The 25,375-nt window shown below is 45.9% G+C and overlaps 1 protein-coding gene across 4 annotated transcripts; it reads right to left on the bottom strand.

Moving 5' to 3' along the window:
* Window positions 1-192: 192 nt before the first annotated feature.
* Window positions 193-24,885, bottom strand: LOC129706375 (nuclear transcription factor Y subunit beta-like). Of its 4 annotated transcripts, none has more exons than XM_055650651.1 (7): window positions 24,864-24,885; window positions 11,584-11,677; window positions 6,733-6,869; window positions 4,962-5,159; window positions 4,794-4,878; window positions 2,284-2,363; window positions 193-713 (listed from the first exon to the last, which is right to left on the bottom strand). In XM_055650651.1, exons 2-7 carry the CDS (start codon window positions 11,675-11,677, stop codon window positions 681-683), a joined length of 627 nt encoding a protein of 208 aa, XP_055506626.1. In that variant the 5' UTR covers window positions 24,864-24,885; the 3' UTR covers window positions 193-680. The 4 variants fall into 4 exon arrangements, with proteins under 4 accessions (XP_055506626.1, XP_055506625.1, XP_055506627.1 ...); XM_055650650.1 differs by lacking the exon at window positions 24,864-24,885 and adding an exon at window positions 24,359-24,473; XM_055650652.1 differs by lacking the exon at window positions 24,864-24,885 and adding an exon at window positions 24,359-24,470 and having other exon boundaries at window positions 6,736-6,869.
* Window positions 24,886-25,375: the final 490 nt, after the last annotated feature.

Genomic DNA, 25,375 nt, shown 5'->3' on the forward strand with positions numbered 1-25,375 from the left:
TTACAGGGAGTACGTACAGAGTATCTGTTGTCAGCATCAAACCTGTATCTCTTGCGCTGTAAGGCAGCAACTCAACCGCTGCAACATCTTCCCACCCCTACTCTGCTTCTGGATATAGCCAGTAACTTAACCACCCTGCTACCCGGCCTATTTACCATGACAGAAGAGCAGAGGACAGACGACATGAACACGTTTTGTACTCTCAAAAACAATTTATTTTACACCTGTTTTATTAAAAGGGTACATCTAGTGAAATTACTTATTTGAATTACAAAAGGAGCAACATGATTCAATATGAAAATAAGACACTGCCCAGTAAGTTCTGACAGTAATAAATTGGACACACAGCAGCCAATGACAGCTTCCTGCATGTGTTCACACAAAACCCAACTCTTGTACAAAACAAAAGTACTTTGTAACTGTGATACATTATAAAGATTCAGTTTTTGTTTTAAAACTGGTAAATAAGAAATGATCTTTCAGGTGGGGGTTGGACACGGGATTTGCCACTCACACCCCAGGAACCTGTTAAAGCATCTACAACTATCCAGAAGAATATAATTCAAGAGCAGGTAAAGAACATTCTCCTCGGCCAGTTGACCATTTGACTGCTCTCTTCTTTCTGATTCCTTTTCTGTTACTGTAGGGCTTAACATGTTTCCAAGTCTAAGTAGCTTCCATCAGGAGAACTGAATGGGCTGTACACCCGAAATCTGCCAGGAAGAAGGGGGACAGGGTCAGTTTGTTGCTCCATATACACACACACGCACATAGTGGAAATCAGTGATGCAGTATGGAAACACAGATCCCTGACCCACCAAAAATTCTGGATCTCTACAGTTTCCTGACACATAGCGTGGAACCAGGCCCTTCAGCCCAACTTACTATGATGTTGCCAGGACTCAAGGGCCTGAGCTACAGGAGGAGGTTGAGCAGACTAGGATTATTCCTTGGAGTGCAGGAGGATGAAGAGTGATCTTATAGAGGTGTACAAAATCATGAGAGGAATAGATTGGGAGGACATACGGAGCCTCGTGCCCAGAGTACAGGAATTGAGAGCATAGGGCATACAGAGCATAGGTTTAAGGTGAAGGGAGAAAAACTGAATAGTTATCTGTGGGGTAACTTTTTCACACAAAGAGTGGTAGGTGTATGGAACGAGAGGTAGTTGAGGCAAGTTGGGCCTGGTTCCATGCTGTACGACTCCATGACTAACTTGTCCACACTGACCACCATGTCCCGTCTACACTGGTCCCACCTGCCTGTTTTTGTCCCATATCCCTCTAAGTTTATCCTATCTATGTACCTGCCTAGATATTTCTTAAATGTCACAATAGAACCTGCCTCAAACACCTTTAAAATGTGCTCCTCTCACCTTAATGATCTGCCATCTAATATTTGATTTTGTCACCCTGGAAAAAATGTTCTGACTGTCAACCCTAACTATGCCTCTCATATTCTATGATATGTTTCTGTATTACAGGGGTCAAAGGGATTTGGGGATAGGCAAGGGTGAGGCTGTTGTAAAGGATCAACATTCCTTTGGTTTCCTCCCATATCCCAAAGACATTTAGGTTTGTAGGTTACACAAAAAAGCTGGAGAAACTCAGCGGGTGCAGCAGCATCTATGGAGCGAAGGAAATAGGCAACGTTTCGGGCCGAAACCCTTCTTCAGACTTAGGTTTGTAGGTTAATTGGCTTCTGTAAATGGTTCCTAGTGCGAAGGAAAGAGCTAGTGTATAGGTGAACATTGATCATTGTGGACTCGAAGGGCCTGTTTCCATACATTGTTTAGTTTAGAGATGCAATGCGGAAACAGGCCCTTCAGCCCACTGAGTCGGTGCCGACCATTGATTCCCCCATACACTAACACTCTCTTACAAACTAAGACAATTTACAATTGTTACCAAAACCAAATTAATGTCTTTGGACAGTGGGAGGATACCGGAAACATCCATGCGGTCACGGGGAGAACGTACAAACTCCGTACAGACAGCTGTCATAGTCAGGATCAAACCCAGTTCTTACTAGAGTTCCTGTAAGGCAGCAACTCTAATGCTGCGCCACCGTACTACCCATATGATCCCATTTTGCATAACAGAGGCAAATTCACACTTAAATTTATGAAATCCCATCAGCGAGGAAATTGAAATATAAATTACTTGAAACTATCTCTAAACTAAAATGCACAATAGCCCCAACAGAAGCTCCTTGTGCTTTCACTCAGGCAGGAAGAGCGAGGCTTTCTTGTGTAAAACAGCAGATGGTCAAGGCAATGCTCACCTGTTGGTAAGATGTTGTATAAACCATGACGTTCTGTGGTTGGCCATCTGTAGTGATCAATCCTGTTGTCAACTGGTTAGCTGTCAATGGAAAGGAGAGTTACGGCTTCTATTGGCACGGAGGTATTTTTGCAACAGCTAAACCATAAAGAGCTTAATGCATTGGATCAAAGAGCACAGTTGGTCAATGTAGTCCTCACTGCACGGAATCATAAATTCCTGATATTTAGTTTTATTTTTAGAGACACAGCTTTCTGTGGCGATGAATTCCACAAATTCACTGACTAAAGAAATTCCTCCTCATCCCTTTTCTAAAGATACGTCTTTTTATTCTGAGCCTTTGGCCATTGGTCCTGGACTCTCCCACTAATGGAAACACCCTCTCCACATCCACTCTTTCCAGGACCTTTATACATAGCTCCAATAATTCACCCATTTCACCTCATCAGACTCCACCAACATAGGTTTTCTGCCAAGTCATTTTTTCTAAGGAATTTGACCGAATCGATTTGTCCCTTATCTGTGTTCTAATGGCCAAAATGACCTTGCTGGAAATTCCAGTCACGCAACAGCCTGAGATATTGAACCAGCTCCAGCTATTTGCAAACACACTAGAAATTACAGAACTCGGGAAGATTACTTGTTCAACATGGGCAAGTTGGGATGAAGGACCTTTTTCTGTGTTGTATAAGTAAGACTTTAGTTGCAGTTTTCCCACTGGCCAACATCTATTAGTTTAGATTATTATCATGTGTACTGAGGTACAGTGAAAAACTTGTTTTGGAGCGTGCTATCCATTTGGTGGAAAGACTATACACAATTACAATCAAACCATCCTCAGTGTGGAGTAGAGATTTAAAAGATTGGAGCGATTATAATGAGTGATTGCAGATCTACTTCTCGGACCAGCACACAAGAGATTTGCCTGGCTTGGGTGCATCATGTCAGTACCCCTTGGTACTCATGTCAGTACCCCTTGGTACTCATTTTTCACCAGCCCTCAACAATTTACTGCAACTGTAGGTTTAGTCTCTGTTACAATGTCTCCATGGGGGCAGCTTGGTGTTGCAGTTGTAGAGCCGCTGTCTCACAGCACTGGTCTCCAGTGCTGTAATCCTGACCTCGGGTGGAGTTTGCACGTTCTCCCTGTGATTGCAATTACTTCCTCCAGGTTTGGTTTCCCACCACATCCCAGAGGAGTACAGGTTGGTAAATTGCACCTGGGGTACGAGTGTGGCTTTGGACATTTTAAAGTCGCAGTGCGAAAACGAGTCCTTCGGCCCACAGAGTTCATACTGATCAGCGATCACCTCATACACAAATACTATCCTACATACTAGGAATAATTTACAATTTTACCAGAGCCAATTAACCTACCAACCTGCACGACATGAGTGTGGGAGGAAACCGGAGCACCCAGAGAAAACACACGTGGTTGCAGGGAGAATGTACAAACACACACAGCATCCGTAGTCAGGATCAAGCCCGGGTCTCTGGCGCTGCAAGGCAGCAACTCTACCGCGTATCACTGTGCTGCCCTTTGTATGTGATCCCACTTTCACATCCACACCCTGCACACACAGGGCAATTTACAGTGGGGCATGTGGGATGAAACCAGATCAGCCGGATGAAACCACAGAGAGAACGTGCAAATTCCACACAAATAGCACCCGAGGTCGGGATTGAACCCGAGTCTTGGGCGCCACTGTGTCAGGCAGTCTTACTCTCCCAGTTCTCCGTGCTCACCATGTCCAAGCCCCAGGCGGGCGATATGATCCCACGGCCTCAGGCCTGAAAGTCCAAGTTGGAACCCCCACGGGCTTCTCTGAAGTGATCCCTCCGGGTTGTTTTGAGTCGCGTTGCGGGACTGATTGATACAACATGGAGCCCCAGGAGTCGAGTCGCAGCAGCGAGTCACCGCCGCTTCGGAGGCCCGCCACCCCCGACGAGTCCACACTGAGCTCCGCATCAGCCCCGGGTCGTTCAGGCACCCGTTCAGCCGAGACCCGACCAGCTTTAAACAGTTTTTCCCCCCCCCCCCCGCCCCCCCCCCCCCTCACTGTCTACAAAGGCTGTAGGGGCCGCTGCAATTAACCAAACTTATAATCTCAATATAATCTCAAGTCATAGTGTCTTCTCTGCCTTTGCTGATGTGGGGCCCTTCGGGATACGCGACCAAACAGGTTCACACCAGCTTTATTTCCCCCCCCCCCCTCACTGTCTACAAATTAGAGGCCAATTAACCTACGAATCCATATGCCTTTGCTATGTGGGTGGATACGCGGAAACAGGAGCACCCGGAGGAAACCCACAGGGAGAACGGGCAAACTCCACACAGACAGCACCCAAGGTCAGGATGAAACCCGGGCCTCTGGCGCTGTGAGAGAGCAGCTCCGCCAGCTGCTTCACAGAGCCGCCCGGAAGAAATAATTTACACGTATTTCCTTCTCCCTCCTTGGCCAGTGTTTGATTAGTTGGTAAAAATAAGCAATGATTTTAAGCAGCACTTACAAAAGGTTTCATCTGTGAGCTCCTCTCCCAGGCCGTCTGTGCCTCCGCCTGTTGACGTGTTTAATCCTTTCTCTCCCTTCATTGCCTGCACAATTCAATATTTTATTGTTTTTAAATAAGAAGACAAGGTACGGACTTAAGTAAAAAGTTAAGTGAAGACAGTTTCACCTCTCTGAACTTCTGCAGGTAGAGTTTTAGTGGCTCCACATAGCTGTCGAAGCCTAATGTGGACATGGCGAAGAGGATATCTTCTCCATTGATGGTTTTGCGTTTTTCTTGGTGACATCGCTCGCTGGCCTCGGACGTGATGAAGCTGATAAACTCACTCACACACTCCTGGACACATTCCTTTGCATCTTTAGCGATCTGGGGGATAGAAAACAAAGTTGGCCGTCAGAAGGGAGCAGGGCAACAACAGTGGGCTGACCTGTCCTCGTGCCTACTCTGCCCAAGCGAGGCGGATCCTTCACCTCAGCTCCACCGCGGTCGAGTTGCTGCCTTACAGCGCCAGACACCCGGGTTCAATCCTGACCACTGGTGCTGTCTGTACAGAGTTTGTACGTACTCCCTGCGACCGCCTGGGTTTTCCCCGGGTGCTCCCGTTTCCTCCTACATTTCAAAGATGTACAGGGTTGTAGGTTAAATGTGTAGGAAGGAACTGCAGGTGCTGGGTTATACCAAAAAAGACATAAAATGCTGGAGTAACTCAGTGGGTCTGGCAGCATCTCTGGAGAAAATGAAGAAGTGATGTTTCGGGTGGAAACCCTTCTTCAGACTGGGGTTCGATCCAAAATGTTACCTATTCTCCAGAGATATTGCCTGACCCGCTGAGTTACTAGAGCATTTTGTGTCTATCTTCAGGGGTGTAGGTTAATTAGCTTCAATAAGCTGTAAAAAAAAATGTCCCTAGTGTGTAGGATAATGTTAATGTACAGAGTCAGTGCGGACTCGGTGGGCCGAAAGGCCTGTATCTCTCCAGAGTATAACTCAACAGGTCAGGCAGCATCTCTGGAGAACATGGTGACATTTAACGTTGGGACCCTTCTTCAAACTGGTCCAGTCCAAAGAAAGATTCCAACCTGAAACGTCACCCATCCTTGTTCTCCAGAGATGCTGCCTGACCCACTGTGTTACTCCAGCAATTTGTGTCCATACTGTTTGCCTTCTCGACTTCGTGAACCAGCACATTAACTGGTTCTCTGAATGCTAACACCTTCCAATTTCTCATTAGCTGAAAAATACTCGGTTTTTCAACATCATTCGCCAAAGTGATGGTTCACAATTCCTCCAGATTCAGGTCCAATTTCTTCCCAGCTGTTATTGGGCAACTGAACCATCACTATGGAAACCATTGGACTATCTTTAATCTTGGATCTTATCTTGCACTAAACACGACTCCCTTTATCCTGTGCCTGTACACTGTGGATGACTCGATGATAATCATGTATAGTCTTTCTGCCGATTGGATAACATGCAACAAAAAAGCTTTTCTCTGTAGCTTGGTACACATGACAATAAACGGACCCAATTCCTGCTCCTCTGTTCTAAATTACCAATGTACATTTGACCAATACAATCTTGTTGGCTGAAATGAGACAGGGAGCGTCCTAAAGAGGAGTTTAGTTAAGTTACTACAGATACAGCGATGGAAACAGGTCTTTTGGTCCACGCTGACCAACGATCACCTGTACACTAATTCTATCCTACACACTATGGACTATTTACAGAAGCCAATGAACCTACAAACCTGCACATCTTTGGATTGTGGGAGGAAACTGGAGCACCCGGAGAAAACCCACACAGTCACAGGGAGAATGTGCAAACTCCACACAGACAGCATCGAATGTCAGGATTGCTGTAAGGCAGCAACTCTACTGCTGCGCTGCTGTACTGCACTGTGAGTTGTTGTACATTTATTAAAAAAGGTACAGTTACACACTACCTTGCCCGTTTGAGGAACCGCTGATTTCATTATCCGGGCAACGTTGGCGATGGGAAGATAGATATCCTGCTCCCGGTACGACTCCTTGGAACCATTTGTGTCATCGTGATCACCGAGCCCCTCGTCCGTGTCCCCTGAAACAAAGACACTGCTCACATGCAATCCCCCAAATAAGCAAGAAAAAACTCAAAACATTCAGTAGAAAAAACAGCTTCTCATCAGCCCGAGTGCAGTCCTGACCTCCCTTCTATCTCATTGGAAACATTTCATCTTTAAGCGGACTTTATCTTGCACTAAACATTGTACCATTTATCTTGTATCTGTACACTGTGGACAACTGGATTGTAATCATGTATAGTCTTCACGCTGACTGGATAGCACAAAACGAAAAGCTTTCACCTCGGACTTCAAATGTTATATCTTGCACTAAATGCTCTATCATTTATCCTATATCTGGACTGCTTGGTGATATTCACAGTCCTAAAGTTATACAGCGTGGAAACAGGCCCTTCAGACCAAGTTGACCATATCGATCAACATTCCCCATCTAAACTAGTCCCACCTGCCTTCGTTTGGCTCATATCCCTTTAAACATATCCTATACCTGTAGCTGTCTGAATGCTTGTTAAATGTTGCAATGGTTCCTACCTAGATTACCTCCTCTGGCAGCTCGTTCCATACACCCAGCACCCTTGTGTAAAAAGGTTGCCCCTCAGGTTCCTATTAAATCTTTCCCCTCTCACCTTACACCTATATCCTCTGGTTCTCGGTGCCTCTACTCTGGGCAAGAGACTGTGTGTTCATCTCATGATTTTGTACACCTGTGTAAGATCACCCCTCATCCTCCAAGGAATAAAGTCCATGCCTGCTCAACCTCTCCCTATAGCTCAGCCCCTCCTGGCAAAATCCTCGTAAATCAGCTCTGCACCCTTTCCAGTAATACCACCAGAATCTGGGGGAAATTGATTGAAATGTGGAGAGAATAATGTGGGATTAATGTAGGGTTTGGACACATGGGTGCTTGATGGTCAGCACAGACTCAGTGGGCTGAAGGGCCTGTTTGCGTGCGGTGTGACCCTGTTCTTCTCATTACGTATAGGACAGCTTTAGAGAGTGTGGGAGACTAATGATCACCTCATACACTAACTATCTTACACAATTTGGGCGGCAAGTAGTAGATTTGCTGCTTTACAGTGCCAGAGACCCGGGTTGGATTCTGACTACAGGTGCTGTCTATACAGAGTTTGTGCGTTCTCCCCTTGACCGCGTGTGGTTTCCTCCCACAATCCAAAGACGTACAGGTTTGTAGGTTAATTGGCTACGGTAAAGATTATAAATTGTCCCTGGTGTGTAGGATAGTGCGAGTTCATGGGGATCGCTGGTCCACGCGGGCTTGGCGGGCTGATGGATCTGTTTCCACGTATTCAACTAAACTAGGGACAATTTACCATTTTTACCGAAGCCAATTACCCTACAAACCTGTACGTCTTTAGAGTGTGGGAGGAAACCAGAGCACCCGAAGAAAACCCACGCAGTCACAGGGAGATCGTGCAAACTCTGTAGAGACAGCACTGTAGTCAGGATTGAACCCAGGTTCCCAATGCAGTAAGGCAGTAACTCTACCGCTGCCCCACTGTGCCGCTAGTTTCCACTGTCAGGCATAGTTCATGATCAATGTCTCTATACGTGCAGGACACGGGAATCCTTGGAAAAGCACGTCAGATCTCAAAAATAATCTATTTTCCGCCCAACGACCTATTCGAGTCAAACTCCGGCTGTTCAAAAAGATAGCCGAATAATCATTGACAACTAAGTTCAGGCCAGCAGGGCTCATTTTATGTTGAACCCATGCAGTCACAAGACAGATAATTCCATCCCGTTGTTTGTGCTGAGGTCAAACACAGGTCACAGTGTTTAAACAGCCCATCATTCACACACTGTGCCCATTAACCTTCGCTGGACATTGGGCAAAGAACTGATTCACAAACATTTATATCAGTCACACCATAGGATCATAAATGATCGAAGCAGAATTAGTCCATTTAGACCATCAAGTCTACTCCGCCATTCAATCATGGCTGATCTATCTCATAAGACCATAAGGGGCGGCACAGTGGCGCAGCGATAGAGTTGCTGCCTTACTGCGCCAGAGACCTAGGTTCGATCCTGACTATGGGTGCTGTCTGTACAGAGTTTGCACGTTCTCCGAGTTTGGCTGCGTGGATTTTCTCCAGGTGCTCCAGTTTCTTCCCACACTCCAAAGAAATGCAGGTTTGTAGGTTAATTGGCTTCTGTCAATTGTTCCTAGTGCATAGGATAGAGGTAGTGATAGAAGAGATGTGTAGGCAGGGAAGCTCAGAAGCCGCCGAGCTCGGCCCCGAAAACAAGAGAGCCCAGGAGAAGGGAGCTGCTGGAGTCAGCTGCTGTTGGTTCCCACGGGACACAGAGGTGGTCTGGCGAGGAGAGGGACGTCAGCTCATGGGCCGAGCAACCTGGGGCTTACCCATATGGGAAGCCACTCCAGTACATCGAACACATGGACTGGACTGGGACTTTTGTAAATGGTGCCAAAATATGGCAACTTGTGCATGTGTGAGCTGTGCATAACAAACGTGACATGAATGATAGAATCATTGAGAACTAGTGTACGGGTGATCAGTGTGGACTCAGTGGGCTGAAGGTTTTCACGTTGCCTCTCTAAACTACACTAAATGTTCGGCATGGACTTGTAGGGCCGAGATGGCCTGTTTCCGTGCTGTAATTGTTATATGGTTATATGGTTAAATAAGACATAGTAGCAGAATTAGGCCATTTGGCCCATTGAGACACACACCTAAATACACAACATTCATTTGTTTGTAGATGTAGGTTTAGGTTTAATATTGTCATGTGCACCTTGCAAGGTATAGTGAAAAGTTTTGTTTTGCATGCTATCCAATCAGGTCAGATAATACCGTACATCAATACAATCACACAAAATAAAGATATCAAATGCAAGTAACAAAACTCTACTCCTGATTTAAGTACCTGGCTGCTTCCTTCTGAAACCGACCTCAAGGTTGACAGAGTGTAGAGATACAGCGTGGAAACAGGCCCTTTGGCCCACCGAGTCCACGCCGACCATCGATCACCCATTCACACTAGTTCTATGTTTTTCTTCCACTCCCTACACACGAGAGATAATTTACAGAAGCCAATTAACCTACAAACCCGCACGTCTTTGGGATGTGGGAGGAAAGCGGAGCACCCGGAGGAATCCCACGCATTCACAGGGAGAACGTACAAATGTCAGGATCTACCGCTGCACCATTGTGCGTCAGTTACACATAGGACACCACTGTAGTGAAGTTATTATGCCTTCATATCACTAATAACGCCAGGTCTGAAGAAGGATCCTGACACGAAATGTTGTCTACCAATTGTCTACAGATGTTGTCTACAGATACTGCCTGCCCCGCTGAGTTCCTCCAGCACTTTGTGATTGGTTCAGATAGAAGCAAGTCTCTTTCAAATGGCTCACAGTATCACAGGATTCTCCTTACACTACTCTGACTGTAGTAGCCGTTACAGACCTTCAACTGTTCAGTAAAAAAATCTTACTATACATAGGCACAATCATACTCAAGTATAAGTGCAAGAATAGTAGATCATACTTTGGACCTTTGAGTCTGAAGAAGGGTTTCGGCCTGAAACTTTGCCTATTTCCTTCACTCCATATATGCTGCCGCACCCGCTGAGTTTCTCCAGCACTTTTGTCTACCTTCGATTTTCCAGCATCTGCAGTTCCTTCTTAAATACTTTGGAATAGATGTGGTGAATGCACACGGCAGAGGAATCGAGAACCAGAGGACATAGGTTTAAGGTGAGGAGGGGGAGGGGGACAGATTTAATAGGACCCTAAGACGGGCGGTGGGTATATTGAACGAGCTGCCGGATGAGGTAGTTGAGGCAGGCACTATCATAATGTTTAAGAAACATTTAGGCAGGTACATGGATAGGATAGGTTTAGAGAGTTATGGGCCAAACACAGGCAGGTGGGGCTAGTGTAGGAGGGGCATATTGGTCGTCGTGGATAAGTTGGGCCGAAGGGTTTAGTATTTCTAAACTGAACTAAAGACCCTGTCAACCAAGTGGTAATTTTCATGCTGTATTGAGACAGTACACAAGAGTCGCCATGTTTATGACGCCGTTTTGTGTGATTAGAGTTCAGTTTCATTACCGATATATATATTGTCCTTCACTTTGTCATTAAAGGCCCGTTGTACTAGCCGGACTTAGGACACTTTGCTAATATCATATCGCTGTTAAATCAAATCGCTGTCTACCATCTTAGGTTCCTGCAAAAGATCCCATCTCTCTACACCAGAGCAATTATCTTGGTCAGCATTTAGGACTTGCACTATGTTTCAGAATTCAACAACTTATCAGGCAAACATAACCTACGCAATATTTACACTAAACTAAATTACCTGGTCGATATGGAAATGACAGGATTTACACTTCAAAATTAATTTGGCCAGCGACAAGCTGGCGTAATGAAAAGCAGCTGGCACACTCCCGGCATGCTGCTTGCAGGCACACTCCCGGCACAGCCTTGCAGGTCGGCCAGTCTGGTCCAAGGCTACAGAGGAAGGCTCTGTAGTGATCTGATGCTTACCTGGATCTAGTAGACCGACTTTGGAAATGGTGCCAAAACACGAAGTCGGTGCCCACATGTGTAAATATACAGAAAGAATTTCACTGTGCTGTTGCACATGTGACAAATACAGCACCGTTGAACCAATGATTCGCAGCCAGATCTGCTTTGGAGCGAAGCCCGTTGCCTCTTTAATAACAGCATATTCTTACCTTCGTGAGAATGTAACACGTAATGACTTCCACCAATGTAATCGCTTGCGATTCCTAACTGGGAAGCATCTGTGGTGGTATTGTCACCATCCATCTGCAATATTGGGAAACATGGTCATATTATGGAGACTTTCACCTACATACTCACCAGCTCATCTGCGATAGTGATCTAATCCCTGCTTTATGTCACAAAACTATACAAGAAGCTGATGCTGCATCTAAATGCATTTTAGCACCACAAACGAACTATTTGCCTCACAGCGCCAGAGACCCAGGTTTGATCCTGACCAGCGATCATCCCGTACACTAACACCACCCTACACTTTTACAGACAATTTACAGAAGTCAATCAACCTACAAATCTGTACGTCTTTGGAGTGTGGGTGGAAACCGGAGCGAACCCATGTGGTCACTGGGAGAATGTACAAACTCCATACAGACAGCACCCGTAGTGAGGATTGAACCCGGGTCCTGTTGCTGTCAGACAGCAGCTCTGCCGCTGTGCCACCCCTGTTCTACGTTTGAGGTAAACACAGCCGATCTGCCGAGTATTTTCAAAAAAAGATCTTATTTTAGATCTTCAGCACCTGCAATGGTTTTTGAACAGATGTGGTACTGAGTAAGAGAAGGATGGTCGAAAAATTAACGTGTCAAATATTGTTTACACACATTTGTAACAGAATAAATTGGTGTTTGTTCAAAATGTGTAGGAGGGAACTGCAAGTGCTGGTTTACACTGAAGATAGACATAAAATGCTGGGGTAACTCAGCGGAACAGACAGCACCTCTGGAGAAAAGGAATAGGTGACGTTTTGTGACTAAACCCTTCTTCAGACTGAAAGTACAGGAGAGGGAACAGGACTTTGTAAAAGACCATTACAAAGCAAGGCTGGGAACAGATGACCAAGGATGGGTGGAGCCCACAATGGCCCTTTGTTGGCTGGGGAAAGAGGTGATAATGAAGGGACTCAAGGATGCGAACAGTGGAACTAGTAAGCCAGCTATGGTGGGGAAGGGAGGGAATGCAAAGGTTACTTGAAATTCGAGAAATCAACGTTCATACCGCAGGGTGTAAGCTGCCCAAACGAAATATGAGTTGCTGTTCCTCCAATTTGCATGTGGCCTCACTTTGACTGTGGAGGAGGCTCAGGACAAATGTCAGTATGAGAATGGAAAGGAGGAGTTAAAATGTTTGGCAACCAAGAGATCGCCTAAGCCAAGGCAAAAGATTCATTTGTTAATATTTTACGTGAAATTTTATTTGTTGTGGTGAATTTGTGGGCATCATTCAGTATTTATTCCCCATCACTTCTCCGCCCTGGAGCGGGTCTAAGCGTGCCTGAGTGTTCTGATATTGGCCGCTGGAGGTACTCGGTGCACGGAGTCTAGGTCGGAGCGGTGGCCGTGGGAGGTGAGGGACTGTGCGTTCGAGGGTCGATGCAGAAAGGCGCTGGAGGCCCTGCGGCAGGCGGGGGCAATCGCCTGGATCGGGCGCTGCTGGAGGCCCTCTAGAGGCTGAGTGCACGGATCGAAACGTGGTCTGCACTGGCACGGAGCGGCTATGGAGCACATTACCTGCCACTGCAATACTGACCCAGTGCTTCCGCCATGACAACAGAGATGATGTTTCCACTAATGGAAGAGTCTAGGACCAGAGGGCACAGCCTCAGAATAAAAGGACTAATCTTCAGAAAGAGATGAGGCAATTCTTTATTCAGAGGGTGGTGAATCTGTGGAATTCATTGCCAATGTGGAGGCCAACTCAATGGATATTTTTAAGGCGGAGATTGACAGATTCTTGATTGGCGTGGGTGTTTGGGGTTATGGGGAGAAGGCAGGAGAATGGGGTTGAGAGGGAAAGATAGATCAGGCACGATGGAATGGCGGAGTAGACTTGATGGGACGAATGGCATAATTCTGGTCCTGGAACTTATGAACCGGCCTTTACTGCCAAGTTCAGACATTGCAGTTTTTAAAGAACTTTGAAACTTGAAAAATATAAAATGGCGTTGGAAATATGGCAGCTCTTGTGAACTGCCTCAGTGTAACCAACGATTATTGTACTCTTGTACTGATGGGGCTTATGTATGCAGATACACCAACGATTTTCCCGCACCCTTGGTTCCAGCGCCTTGCTAGATTATCCATTTTGCAAGACCAACAGAGATCACGTGACAACAATACACCTATGACCCATTCATTATAATCCTCCCGCGTCTCTAAAGCACCATGGGCTGCTAGAAACTTCAATCAATAATTAAAAATTAACAAAGAAGTAAACAATTAACTATGTAGGAAAGAACTGCAGATGCTGGTCTAAATCGTGGACACAAAATGCTGGAGTAACTCAGCGGGAAAGGCAGCATCTCTGGAGAGAAGGAACAGGCGATGGGTCTCGAGCCGAAATGTCACCCGTTCCTTCTCTCCAGAGATGCTGCCTGTCCCGCTGAGTTGCTCCAGCATATTGTGTCTATAAACAATTACATAGATACATAGCAAATAGATGTAGGCCATTCGGCCCTTCGAGCCAGCACCTCCATTCAATGTGATCACGGCTGATCATGCACAATCAGTACCCCGTTCCTGCCTTCTCCCCATATCCCTTGATTCCGCTAGCCCTAAGTGCCCTATCTCTTTCGAATGTATCCAGTGAATTGGCCTCCATTGCCTTCTGAGGCAGAGAATTCCACAAATCCACAACTCTCTGGGTGAAAAAGATCTTCCTCATCTCAGTTCTAAATGGCCTACCCCTTATTCTTAAACTGTGGCCCCTGGTTCTGGACTCCCCCAACATCGGGAACATGTGTCCTGCATCTAGCGTGTCCAATCCCTAAATAATTTTATACGTTTCTATAAGATCCCCTCTCACCCTTCTAAATTCCAGTGAATACAAGCCCAGTTGTTCCATTCTTTCATCATATGACAGTCCAGCCATCCCGGGAATTAACCTCGTGAACCTATGCTGCACTCCCTCAATAGCAAGAATGTCCTTCCTCAAATTAGGAGACCAAAACTGCACACAATACTCCAGGTGTGGTCTCATCAGGGACCTGTATAACTGCAGGACCTCTTTGCTCCTATACTCAAATCCTCTTGTTATGAAGGTCAACATGCCATTAGCTTTATTCACTACCTGCAGTACCTGCATGCTTACTTTCAGTGACTGATGTACAGGGACACCCAGGTCTCGTTGCACCTCCCCTTTTCCTAATCTGAAAACATTCAGATAATAATCTGCCTTCTTGTTCTTGCAACTAAAGTGGATAACCTCACATTTATCCACATATACTGCATCTGCCATGCATCCGCCCACTCACTCAACCTATCCAGGTCACCCTGCATCCTCATAGCATCCTCTTCAGTTCACACTGCCACCCAGCCTTGTGTTATCTGCAAATTTGCTAATGTTACTTCATCTAAATCACAAATATATATTGTTATATAAATATAAATAGCTGCGGTCCCAGCACCAAGCCTTGCGGCACCCCACTAGTCCCTACCTGCCATTCTGAAAGGGACCCGTTAATTCCTTCTCTTTGTTTCCTGTCTGCCAACCAATTTTCTATCCATGTTAATACCATACCCCCAATACCATGTGCTCTAATTTTTCTTACTTATCTCCTGTGTGGGACCTTATCAAAGGCTTTCTGAAAGTCCAGATACACTACATCCATTGGCTCCTCCTTATCCATTTTACTTGTTACATCCTCAAAAAATTCCAGAGGATTAGTCAAGTAAGATTTCCACTTTGTAAATCCATGCTGACTTGGACAGATCCTGTTACTGCTATCCAAATGCGCTGCTATTACATCTTTAATAATTGACTCCAGCATCTTTCCCACCACCGATGTCAGGTTAATGGTCTATAATTCCCTGTTTTCTCTCTCCCTCCTTTCTTAAAAAGTGGGATAACATTAGCTACCCTCCAATCCACAGGAACTGATCCAATATCTATAGAGTAGAAAATGATCACCAATGCTCCCATGATTTCTAGAGCCAACTCCTTGGGTACCCTGGGATGCAGACCATCAGCCCTGGGGATTTATCAGCCTTCAGTTCCATCAGTCTACCCAACACCATTTCTTGACTAATGTGAATTTCCTTCAGTTCCTCCATCACCTTAGATCCTCTGTCCCCTAGTATATCTGGGAGATTGTTTATGTTTTCTGACTATGGCTGTTGTCCATGTTGAGTTTGCACGTTCTCACTGTGCCCGTGTGGGTTTTCTTTGGTTTCCACCCACATTCCTAAGATGTGCAGGTTTGTAGGTAATTGGCTTTTTATAAATCGCCCCTAGTGTGTAGGATAGTGTTGGTGTACGGGGTGAAAGCTGGTTGGCGTGGTCCGAAGGGACTGTTTCCACACTGTGTCTCTAAAGTAAACTAAAGAGTGGTGGGTATTTGGAATGAGCTGCCAGAGGAAGTAGTTGAGGTAGGTGCAAGGCCAATGTGTGGAGGACATTTGGATAGGTACATGGATGGGGAGGGGAGGGTGCAGGGGGTGGTTAGTATTGGTGGATATAGCTGAGGGGGCAGGTGCGACTAGTTTAGATGCAGTATCTTAGTCGGCATGGACAAAGTGAGCAGGGGAGGGGTGGTCTGTTTCTGTGCTGTGTGACTCTATTTGCTTTTATTCCAACGTTGCACTGAACAGTTGAGAATTGTTTTGATAATCTGATGTGCGACAGCTGAATGATTTTAATTGAAAAAGCAGTTTAATACTTAAAATCCACAGCAAAATCTACCCGCCATTATGCATTTTAATTAAAGCAAACAGTGCTATCACAATGATGAACAAGATCTTTGACAAGCCACCTTGCAACTCTAATCTATAAAAAATAAACAACTCTGGGGAAAAACTCAGCAAGGGTGTAAGGAAAGAAAATTTGCATTTCTGGTCAGAACTGCATGTTTATTTGCAGTTTATATATTTGTATATTTATATTTTGCATTTCAGTACTGAGGAGTTATTTTCAAGCGAGCTACTGGTGGAGGAATGATGCTGATAAACCGCTCTGCTTTTCTAAAGTTTTCTGTTTAGCAATAACTTCTTAACAAACTCACTTAGTGACTGGGAAACGTTATTTGGAACTGCAGAAGCTGGTTTATATTAAAAAAGACATAAAGTGCTGGAGCATATCCATGGGTCAGGTAGCATCCCAGGAGGATTACGACCTGAAACGGCACCTATCCATATTCTCCAGAGATGCTGCCTGACCCGCTGCATTATTCCAGCACTTTGTCTCTCCCCCTGTTTGGTGCATTGGTGACTCTCCTTCACGAATGACTCAATCCAAAGATCATGTTTACAATCAATGTAGAACCTAACTCCATGGTGCATCAGTGAAGCAACACACATTCAGGTGAAGACACTGGACATTGCAGCTGCTGGAATCTTGAGCAAACTAGGAACTGCTGGAGGAACTCAGCCAGCCAGATAGCATCGGTGTAGGGACAGATGGCATTTTGGGTTGGGGCCCTTCATCAGTCTGAAGGATCCCCGAACTGAAACATCGTCTGTCCATTTCCCTCCACGAATGCTGCCTGAGCCGTTGAGTTTCTACAGCAGTGTTTTTTTGCTCAACACTCTACCACAGATGACCAAGGAGATGCTAAAGCCTTCATGGCTTTATTTAATAAGTTGGGAGAGATCTCCCAAAACATTTGCTAGTATTAATCTCCAGAATGACAGCGACAAAATTAAAATGAGAGCAAAGAATACTGCAAAGGAAATGGCCCTTTTCCACCCCATAAAGTCTCTGCCAGAAATGTTGCCAAATTAACCTAGTCACTCCTGCAAACTTACTAACCAACCCAACTACATTCATCATCAATTCCATATATATATATCACTAATTACAAAGGTCCCAGCAAAGATCCCTGCGGAATACTGACCTCCAACATCCTAATAATAGTGAAAGCCAAGATAGAGTGAATGTGGAGAGGATGGGGAGGGGAGGGTGCAGGGGGTGGTTAGTATTGGTGGATATAGCTGAGGGGGCAGGTGCGACTAGTTTAGATGCAGTATCTTAGTCGGCATGGACAAAGTGAGCAGGGGAGGGGTGGTCTGTTTCTGTGCTGTGTGACTCTATTTGCTTTTATTCCAACGTTGCACTGAACAGTTGAGAATTGTTTTGATAATCTGATGTGCGACAGCTGAATGATTTTAATTGAAAAAGCAGTTTAATACTTAAAATCCACAGCAAAATCTACCCGCCATTATGCATTTTAATTAAAGCAAACAGTGCTATCACAATGATGAACAAGATCTTTGACAAGCCACCTTGCAACTCTAATCTATAAAAAATAAACAACTCTGGGGAAAAACTCAGCAAGGGTGTAAGGAAAGAAAATTTGCATTTCTGGTCAGAACTGCATGTTTATTTGCAGTTTATATATTTGTATATTTATATTTTGCATTTCAGTACTGAGGAGTTATTTTCAAGCGAGCTACTGGTGGAGGAATGATGCTGATAAACCGCTCTGCTTTTCTAAAGTTTTCTGTTTAGCAATAACTTCTTAACAAACTCACTTAGTGACTGGGAAACGTTATTTGGAACTCTTTATATCTCAAATACAATGATTCAGAAATTAGATTCATATTATTTATACAAATTGCAGCCAAAATCAATCTCTTACAATAAAGCCAAATTAACCAATATTAAGATACCAACAAAATTATTTTATTTATCCCGTCCTCTTCAACTATCTTGAAAAACACATTTAGAGACTTCCGGCCAGCTGCTCTTATCATCAGTCGCCTGTACCAAGTAGTTAGTAACAAGTACTCAGCCTTCAATACATCTATGCTATTTGCCTTAACTAGCCAGTTGCACCAGGTTCCATATTCTCTTGCTAAAGTTTATCCTAAAATCCCTGTTAGGTTCAAAAAGTAGAAACAAAGAACTGCAGAAGCTGGTTTATATTAAAAAAGACATAAAGTGCTGGAGCATATCCATGGGTCAGGTAGCATCCCAGGAGGATTACGACCTGAAACGGCACCTATCCATATTCTCCAGAGATGCTGCCTGACCCGCTGCATTATTCCAGCACTTTGTCTCTCCCCCTGTTTGGTGCATTGGTGACTCTCCTTCACGAATGACTCAATCCAAAGATCATGTTTACAATCAATGTAGAACCTAACTCCATGGTGCATCAGTGAAGCAACACACATTCAGGTGAAGACACTGGACATTGCAGCTGCTGGAATCTTAAGCAAACTAGGAACTGCTGGAGGAACTCAGCCAGCCAGATAGCATCGGTGTAGGGACAGATGGCATTTTGGGTTGGGGCCCTTCATCAGTCTGAAGGATCCCCGAACTGAAACATCGTCTGTCCATTTCCCTCCACGAATGCTGCCTGAGCCGTTGAGTTTCTACAGCAGTGTTTTTTTGCTCAACACTCTACCACAGATGACCAAGGAGATGCTAAAGCCTTCATGGCTTTATTTAATAAGTTGGGAGAGATCTCCCAAAACATTTGCTAGTATTAATCTCCAGAATGACAGCGACAAAATTAAAATGAGAGCAAAGAATACTGCAAAGGAAATGGCCCTTTTCCACCCCATAAAGTCTCTGCCAGAAATGTTGCCAAATTAACCTAGTCACTCCTGCAAACTTACTAACCAACCCAACTACATTCATCATCAATTCCATATATATATATCACTAATTACAAAGGTCCCAGCAAAGATCCCTGCGGAATACTGACCTCCAACATCCTAATAATAGTGAAAGCCAAGATAGAGTGAATGTGGAGAGGATGTTTCCACTAGTGGGAGAGTGTAGGACCAGAGGCCAGTCGCAGAATAAAAGGGCGTACCTTTAGATAGACGATGAGGAATTTCTTTAGTCAGAGGGCGACTCAATTCATTGCCACAGACAGCTGTGGAGGTCAATGGATATTTTAAGGTGGATATTGATAGATTCTTGATTAGTAAGGGTGTCAGGAGTTATGGGGAGAAGGCAGGAGAATGGGGATAAGAGGGAAATATAGTTCAGCCATGATTGAATGGCAAAGTAGACTTGTTGGGCCGAGTGGCCTAATACTGCTCCTGTCACTTATCCTTCCACCACTATGCTGTCTTCTATGACTGTTCTGTTCTGCTGTTCTGAATCCAAACTACCAGTCACTGTGGATCACGTGTTTCAATCTTCTGAATCAGCCCACCATGAGGGACCTTGTCGAATGCTTTACTAATGTCCATGTAGTCCATTTGCTGTGTTACCCTCATCATTACCTTCCACAACCACTCATAAAACTCAATCAAGTTTGTAAGGCATTACCTGCCCTGCATAAAACCACTCACTTTCCTTAATTAACTCTTCTCTTCCAAATCCTTTCCCTACGAATCCTCTTGCCCGCCTACAATTTAATGATTCAATTTTAGTCACATGTACCTACGTTCAGTGAGATTCTTTTTCTTACATACAATCCGGTTAAATCAAAGACCACCTTGGCAGTACTTTGTTCTCGGCTGTCCCCCGCCACGTCCCTCTTTGTTCTCCGCAGCCCCCCACCGGTCCCTCGGTGCTCTCGGCAAACCCCACCAGTCCCTCGTTAATTCTCCCTTCCAGGTCGCTGGCTGCTCTGGGCAGTTCCCCACCGGGTACCTCTTTGTTCCCAGTGGCCCGTCCACCATTCGATAACACAGCGCTTCCCGGGCGGGAGGCTTCTCCCAGGTTATCCCTGTTTCCTGGTCCTATTGCCTTTGATCTCCACAGGCATGGTTACATTCAGCTTTATCAGCAGTAAGGCTTACTGAGCCATCTGGAGGATGTCAAATGTGCCACTAACTGCCACCATTCAGTTTTGTCCTAATTATACAGTCTTGGTAACAAAATGCAAATTACAAAATAATCCAGATTAGTTCCTCTTATACATTTGCCCGTTACCCCATTATCAGCAACTGACCTTTCAGCCACTCATATTATACACTATTGTTTCTTCCAGCTCCAACTATGTTTCAGTGGGGGCTTCCCCTGTTAAGTTATAAGAATGCATATAAAGTCCCACTGTAGATTGGAGCAAAGAGGTTAGGCTAAGGAAAATGTGTACAGCTGGGGGAGGACTTAATGGTTCAGAAGAGGTGACATCGAAGCAAGACCCTGTTGTCTTAACAGAAAGAATACCAAAGAGACACAATACTGGAGGGTCAGGCAATATCTCCAGAGAAAAAGAATAGGTGAATCTTTGGCCCAGAACCCTTCTTCAGACTGACTGGGGGGGGGGGGGGGGGGGGGGGATAAACTGGAGGCAAGAAAAGGCCAGAACAAATCAGGAACGGCAACAGATGACCACAGTAAGGGCGAAGCCCATAATGGCCCATTGTTGGCTGGAGAAGGTGTGATAGCAAGTCATACAGCCAATCCCTCTTGTTATCACCTACCCACCCCACAGCCAACAATGGACCACTGTGGGCTCCGCCTTTCCTTGAGCATCATTGCTTTTTGCATTTATTTAATTCATTTGTTCCATGTACCGTCCATATCTCTCCTTTCCCAACTCAGTCTGAAGAAGGGTCTAGACTTGAAAAGTCACCTATTCCTTTTCTCCAGAGATGCTGCCTGACCTGTTGAACGACTCCAGCTTTTTGTATCTATCTTCGGGATACAAGGATACAAACAGTGGAACTGGTAGGACAACTAGGGTGGGTAGGGGGGGTAGAGAATGCAGGAGTTACTTGAAATGAAAGATTAAAATAATACTGCTGGGTTGAACACTGCCCAAGAGCAGATCCCATGTTTTTCTAAGGTGAGCAGGAAAGATGTTTTAGGAGAGCTCACCATGAATGAATGAATGAATCTCTTTATTGTCTTTGCACATGGTACAACGAAATTTAAAAGTCAATCCCACGGTGCAGACCATGATATTCTACCATCTGTCTCTTAACCAGAACTAGGCACAGTTTATTCATGTCTGTGGGAGCAGACTATGGTCTAGTTAGCTGCCATAGAAAAGCAAATAGAACGAGAAAAATCATTCAAAGGTGCAAGACATCCCATGCGCAACAACCAAACTTGCCCAAGACACATTGAGCAACGATTAAACTGAAGCACAAGACAATCACAATAATCTCAGATGCAATGGAAGTTTTCTCCACTAGATCGACTATCCCAAAAATTTCACTTCATTCCCAGAACAATGCTTAGAAATAGACCTAATGAAACTCCAAGTTCTGAAAAAGTAGCCATTAGACTTCCCGAGTTGAAGCTTTATTCAGAAAATCTGGTTGCTCTACTGCTACACTACAGGACAAATAATGCCGACTCATTTCCTTCACTGCAGCAACGGCTCTGCCCAAGTCCACGAGAAATCCCAAAGTGGCGGAACAGCGCCAGAGACCCAGGCTCAATCCTGACTACGGGTGCTGTCTGTACGGTGTTTGTATATCCTCCCCAGGACCACATGGGTTTTCTCCGCTTTCCAATGTAGGTTAATTGGCTTTAGCAAAAAAAAATTGTAAATTGTTCCTAGTGTGTAGTATAGCGCTAGTGCACAGGGTGATTGCTGGTCGATGTGGACTGTATCGCTAAATTTTAATTGTAGCTACAGCTCAGTCCATCACACAGACCAGGATCCAGGAAACAGCCAACATAATCAGGAAGCATTTTCACCCCAATCATTTCCTCATCTGTTGGGCAGAAGATACAATAGCTTGAACGTATGTACCATCAGATTTAGGAATAACTTCTTCCCTGCAGTTATCAGACTACTGAATGGTATTCTCATAATCAAAGGGGGCTATCAGGATCTCCCAACCTACCTCGTTGCGACACTTGCACTTTTTTTTAAAACTGCACTTTCTCCGTCACTATAACATTATATTCTGCACCCTGTTTTTTTTTCTCTTTGACTTACTTGTATGGCTTGATTGCACTCACATATGCTATAATTTGACTGGATAGCACGTGAAGTATCTCATCAAGTGTTCATCTCACAATGATAAACCAATTACAAATGTCAAACAACATCCAATAACTAAGAACATTGGAATGTTCTGGTTTAAAAAAACAACAGTAATGCAAATTTATTTTTCACATCTTCGTAAAAGCAAGTGTTTAGGGACAAGATCTTGATCAGCCTTCCTTTAGTATTGGCCCCATTTACCCAATTCCACTTTCATGAGCATCCTATTTTAAATGCACTAACAAAGTTTAAATTTCAGAAAGCAAATGGTCCTACTTTAGATAAAATAATCTCATCATCGGTTATGCAGAATAATTTCAATGTATTTTTAAATCAGGGCACATACCGATTAAAGGCATTCAGCGCTGATGCTCTTCAGTGTCACTGGGTCTGCTTGTTATAACTGACACTTTCAGTATGATTAGTGGATGCCTAAACTTAAACTAGAAGCAGTTGCATCTGGTGTTAATTCGAGGTAGAATACTAAGACTGCGAAACAAGGCAAACGACATTCCACTACTCAGCGGGTCAAGCAGCATGTATGGAGAACGTGGACAGGTGATATTTCGGGTTGGGACCCTCCTTCAGACTACATTACATTCTACATTCACTCACTATTCATTGTTTGCGACATTCAGAAGGGTAATGTACAAAATTAAGATTTTACTTTTTAACATACTTTGGTATTTGCAAAACCGCTACGATTTGCACCTGTTCTTTTAAGTGAAGGGTGCCTTTTAAAAAAAGCATATCTAGCAAGAGCCTTCAATAGAGCTGTCAAATTGAAGCTGATATGAGTACACAGTGCTGGATACTTCAAAACAACAGCAGATTAAGAAGTCAGGGAGCAGAGGCCTCGATATGTGTAAAACCATGGCTAAAGGCACCCAGTTACCTCTATGCTGACCAAGTGAGGTTCACAGCCCCATGGCAAATGTCCCACTTTGGGCAATCATTGCATGGTTGACTACACCAGACTCAATCTCACTGGTTTGGAAAAGAGGGGGAACCCAACACAGGACAACTCAACAAAGAACCTCCTTGAACTTGTTACCTCCCCAAATACTGAGACTCTCAAGTAGTTCAGGTCTCTTTCCTCCCCCATCCATCCTCCAGCTCTCCCATTTCTCCACATCCTCTCCTTCCCCTGCCTTTAAATTCTTCTGCCTCACCCAAGTCCTATTTCCACTGCTCCTTGTCATTCCTTTGACCCATCTTCTTCCATGCATTATCTCCGTTCCACACAAACCACTTACTGCCTCCCCCTTTCCACTCCATCCTCCTCCTGAACCTCTCTGCAAGCTAAACACTCACTCTTCCCCCTCCTCCCATCTGCAGGCACTTCCTCCCTAGTCTGCTCCCACTCCTCTCCACACACCCTCCAGCTGCCAACGTGCTCCTCCACTCACCACCTACTCCCCCCACTCCACTCCTCCCTCACCTCCACTTCTCCCCTCACCGCACTCTCTCCTATCCCTCTCATTCTGCTCCCCCACTACCCTCCTCCTCGCCCTCTCTCCCACCACCCCGCGGCCTCTCCTTCCCGCCGCCACGCCCGGCCGGTCCCGCCCGCCCCACCGCACCCCGGCCCGGCGGAGGCCGCAACCTTCCCTCCAGGCCCCCACCGCTCCCCTCAGCGGTGGACGGGGAAGGCCGCGAAGCCTGGGCCTCGAGTGGGGGAGTGGCCGGCGTGCTGGGGCTGGGGCGGGAGGGTGAGGGTGGCGAGGCCCGGGGCTCTGGTGAGATGGGGAGGGGGGCGGGCGGCGGGGCCGGCACGGGGCACCGGGCTCCAGGGCGGGAAGCGGCCGCCAGCTTCAAGCGCCGAGCCCGAGTCACCGGTAGCGATCATTGGCCGAGCGGCGACAAACCTTATTGAAGCGCAGCCGGAGCCCTGGTTGGTCGGTCGCAGAGTCGCCTGTGGTTGGACAAAATGGCTGCGGAGGAGCCAGTCCCAGCGCGGAGCTGCACGTCCGGGACACGGGCCGGCCCGCCCTCCCCCCGCCCGCCCAGCCCGCCCAGCATCCACCCCTCCCCGCTGCCATTCCCGTCACCGGCCCACCCCGCCGCTCTCCCCACGTCCCCCGCGCGGAGTTGCCCGCTCTCCCCATGTCCCCAGCGCGGAGCTGCGCCCCTCTCCCCCCCCCGCCGCTCACCCCTCTCGGAGTGGGGGTGCACGGAATTGCACCCCCCCCTCCTCTCCCCCAGTACGGAGTTGCACCCCCCGCCGCTCTTCCGCTATGTCCCCAGCGCGGAGCTGCGCCCTGCCATTCGCCCGCTTTTTCTTTGATCCCCAGCGCGGAGCTGCATTTTCTTTGTCCCCAGCGGGTAATTGCATTCTCCAGGTCATTCTCTGTCCCCAGCGCGGAGCCGCACCTTGCCGTTTACCCGCTCTTTCTCGGTCCCTAGCGCGGAGCTGCATTCTGCAGGTCGTTCTCTTTGTCCCCATGCAGAGCTGCACTCTGCATTCTCTCCAGCTCATTCGCTTTGTCCCTAGTGCGGAGTTGGAGCCTGCTGTTCTCCAGCTCTTTGTCCTTGGAGCGGAGCTGCAACCTGCCGTTTCTTTCTTTGTTTTCTCTCTGTTGCTAGCATGAAGCCACAACCCGCCATTCCCATCATCTCTTGCTTTATCCCCAGTGCGGAGCTGCACCCCGCCATTCTCCAGCTTTGTTCCCAGCGTGGAGCTGCAGACCACCGTTCATCTCTCTCTCTTTGTCCCCAGCACAGAGCTACATTTCACTGTTCTCCAGCGTAACATACAAACCTTTTTTTTAACTTTCAATCTTTTGGTTTAATTGAGCAATAGGGAAGAACTGACTCCAATTAGTTATTACAGGCAGTTCTGCTACAATGTATGTTTCCATGATGCAAATTGGATACAGCGCGAT

The sequence above is a fragment of the Leucoraja erinacea genome, chromosome 19 (assembly GCF_028641065.1).
Source record: "Leucoraja erinacea ecotype New England chromosome 19, Leri_hhj_1, whole genome shotgun sequence".
NCBI classification, from domain to species: domain Eukaryota; kingdom Metazoa; phylum Chordata; class Chondrichthyes; order Rajiformes; family Rajidae; genus Leucoraja; species Leucoraja erinaceus.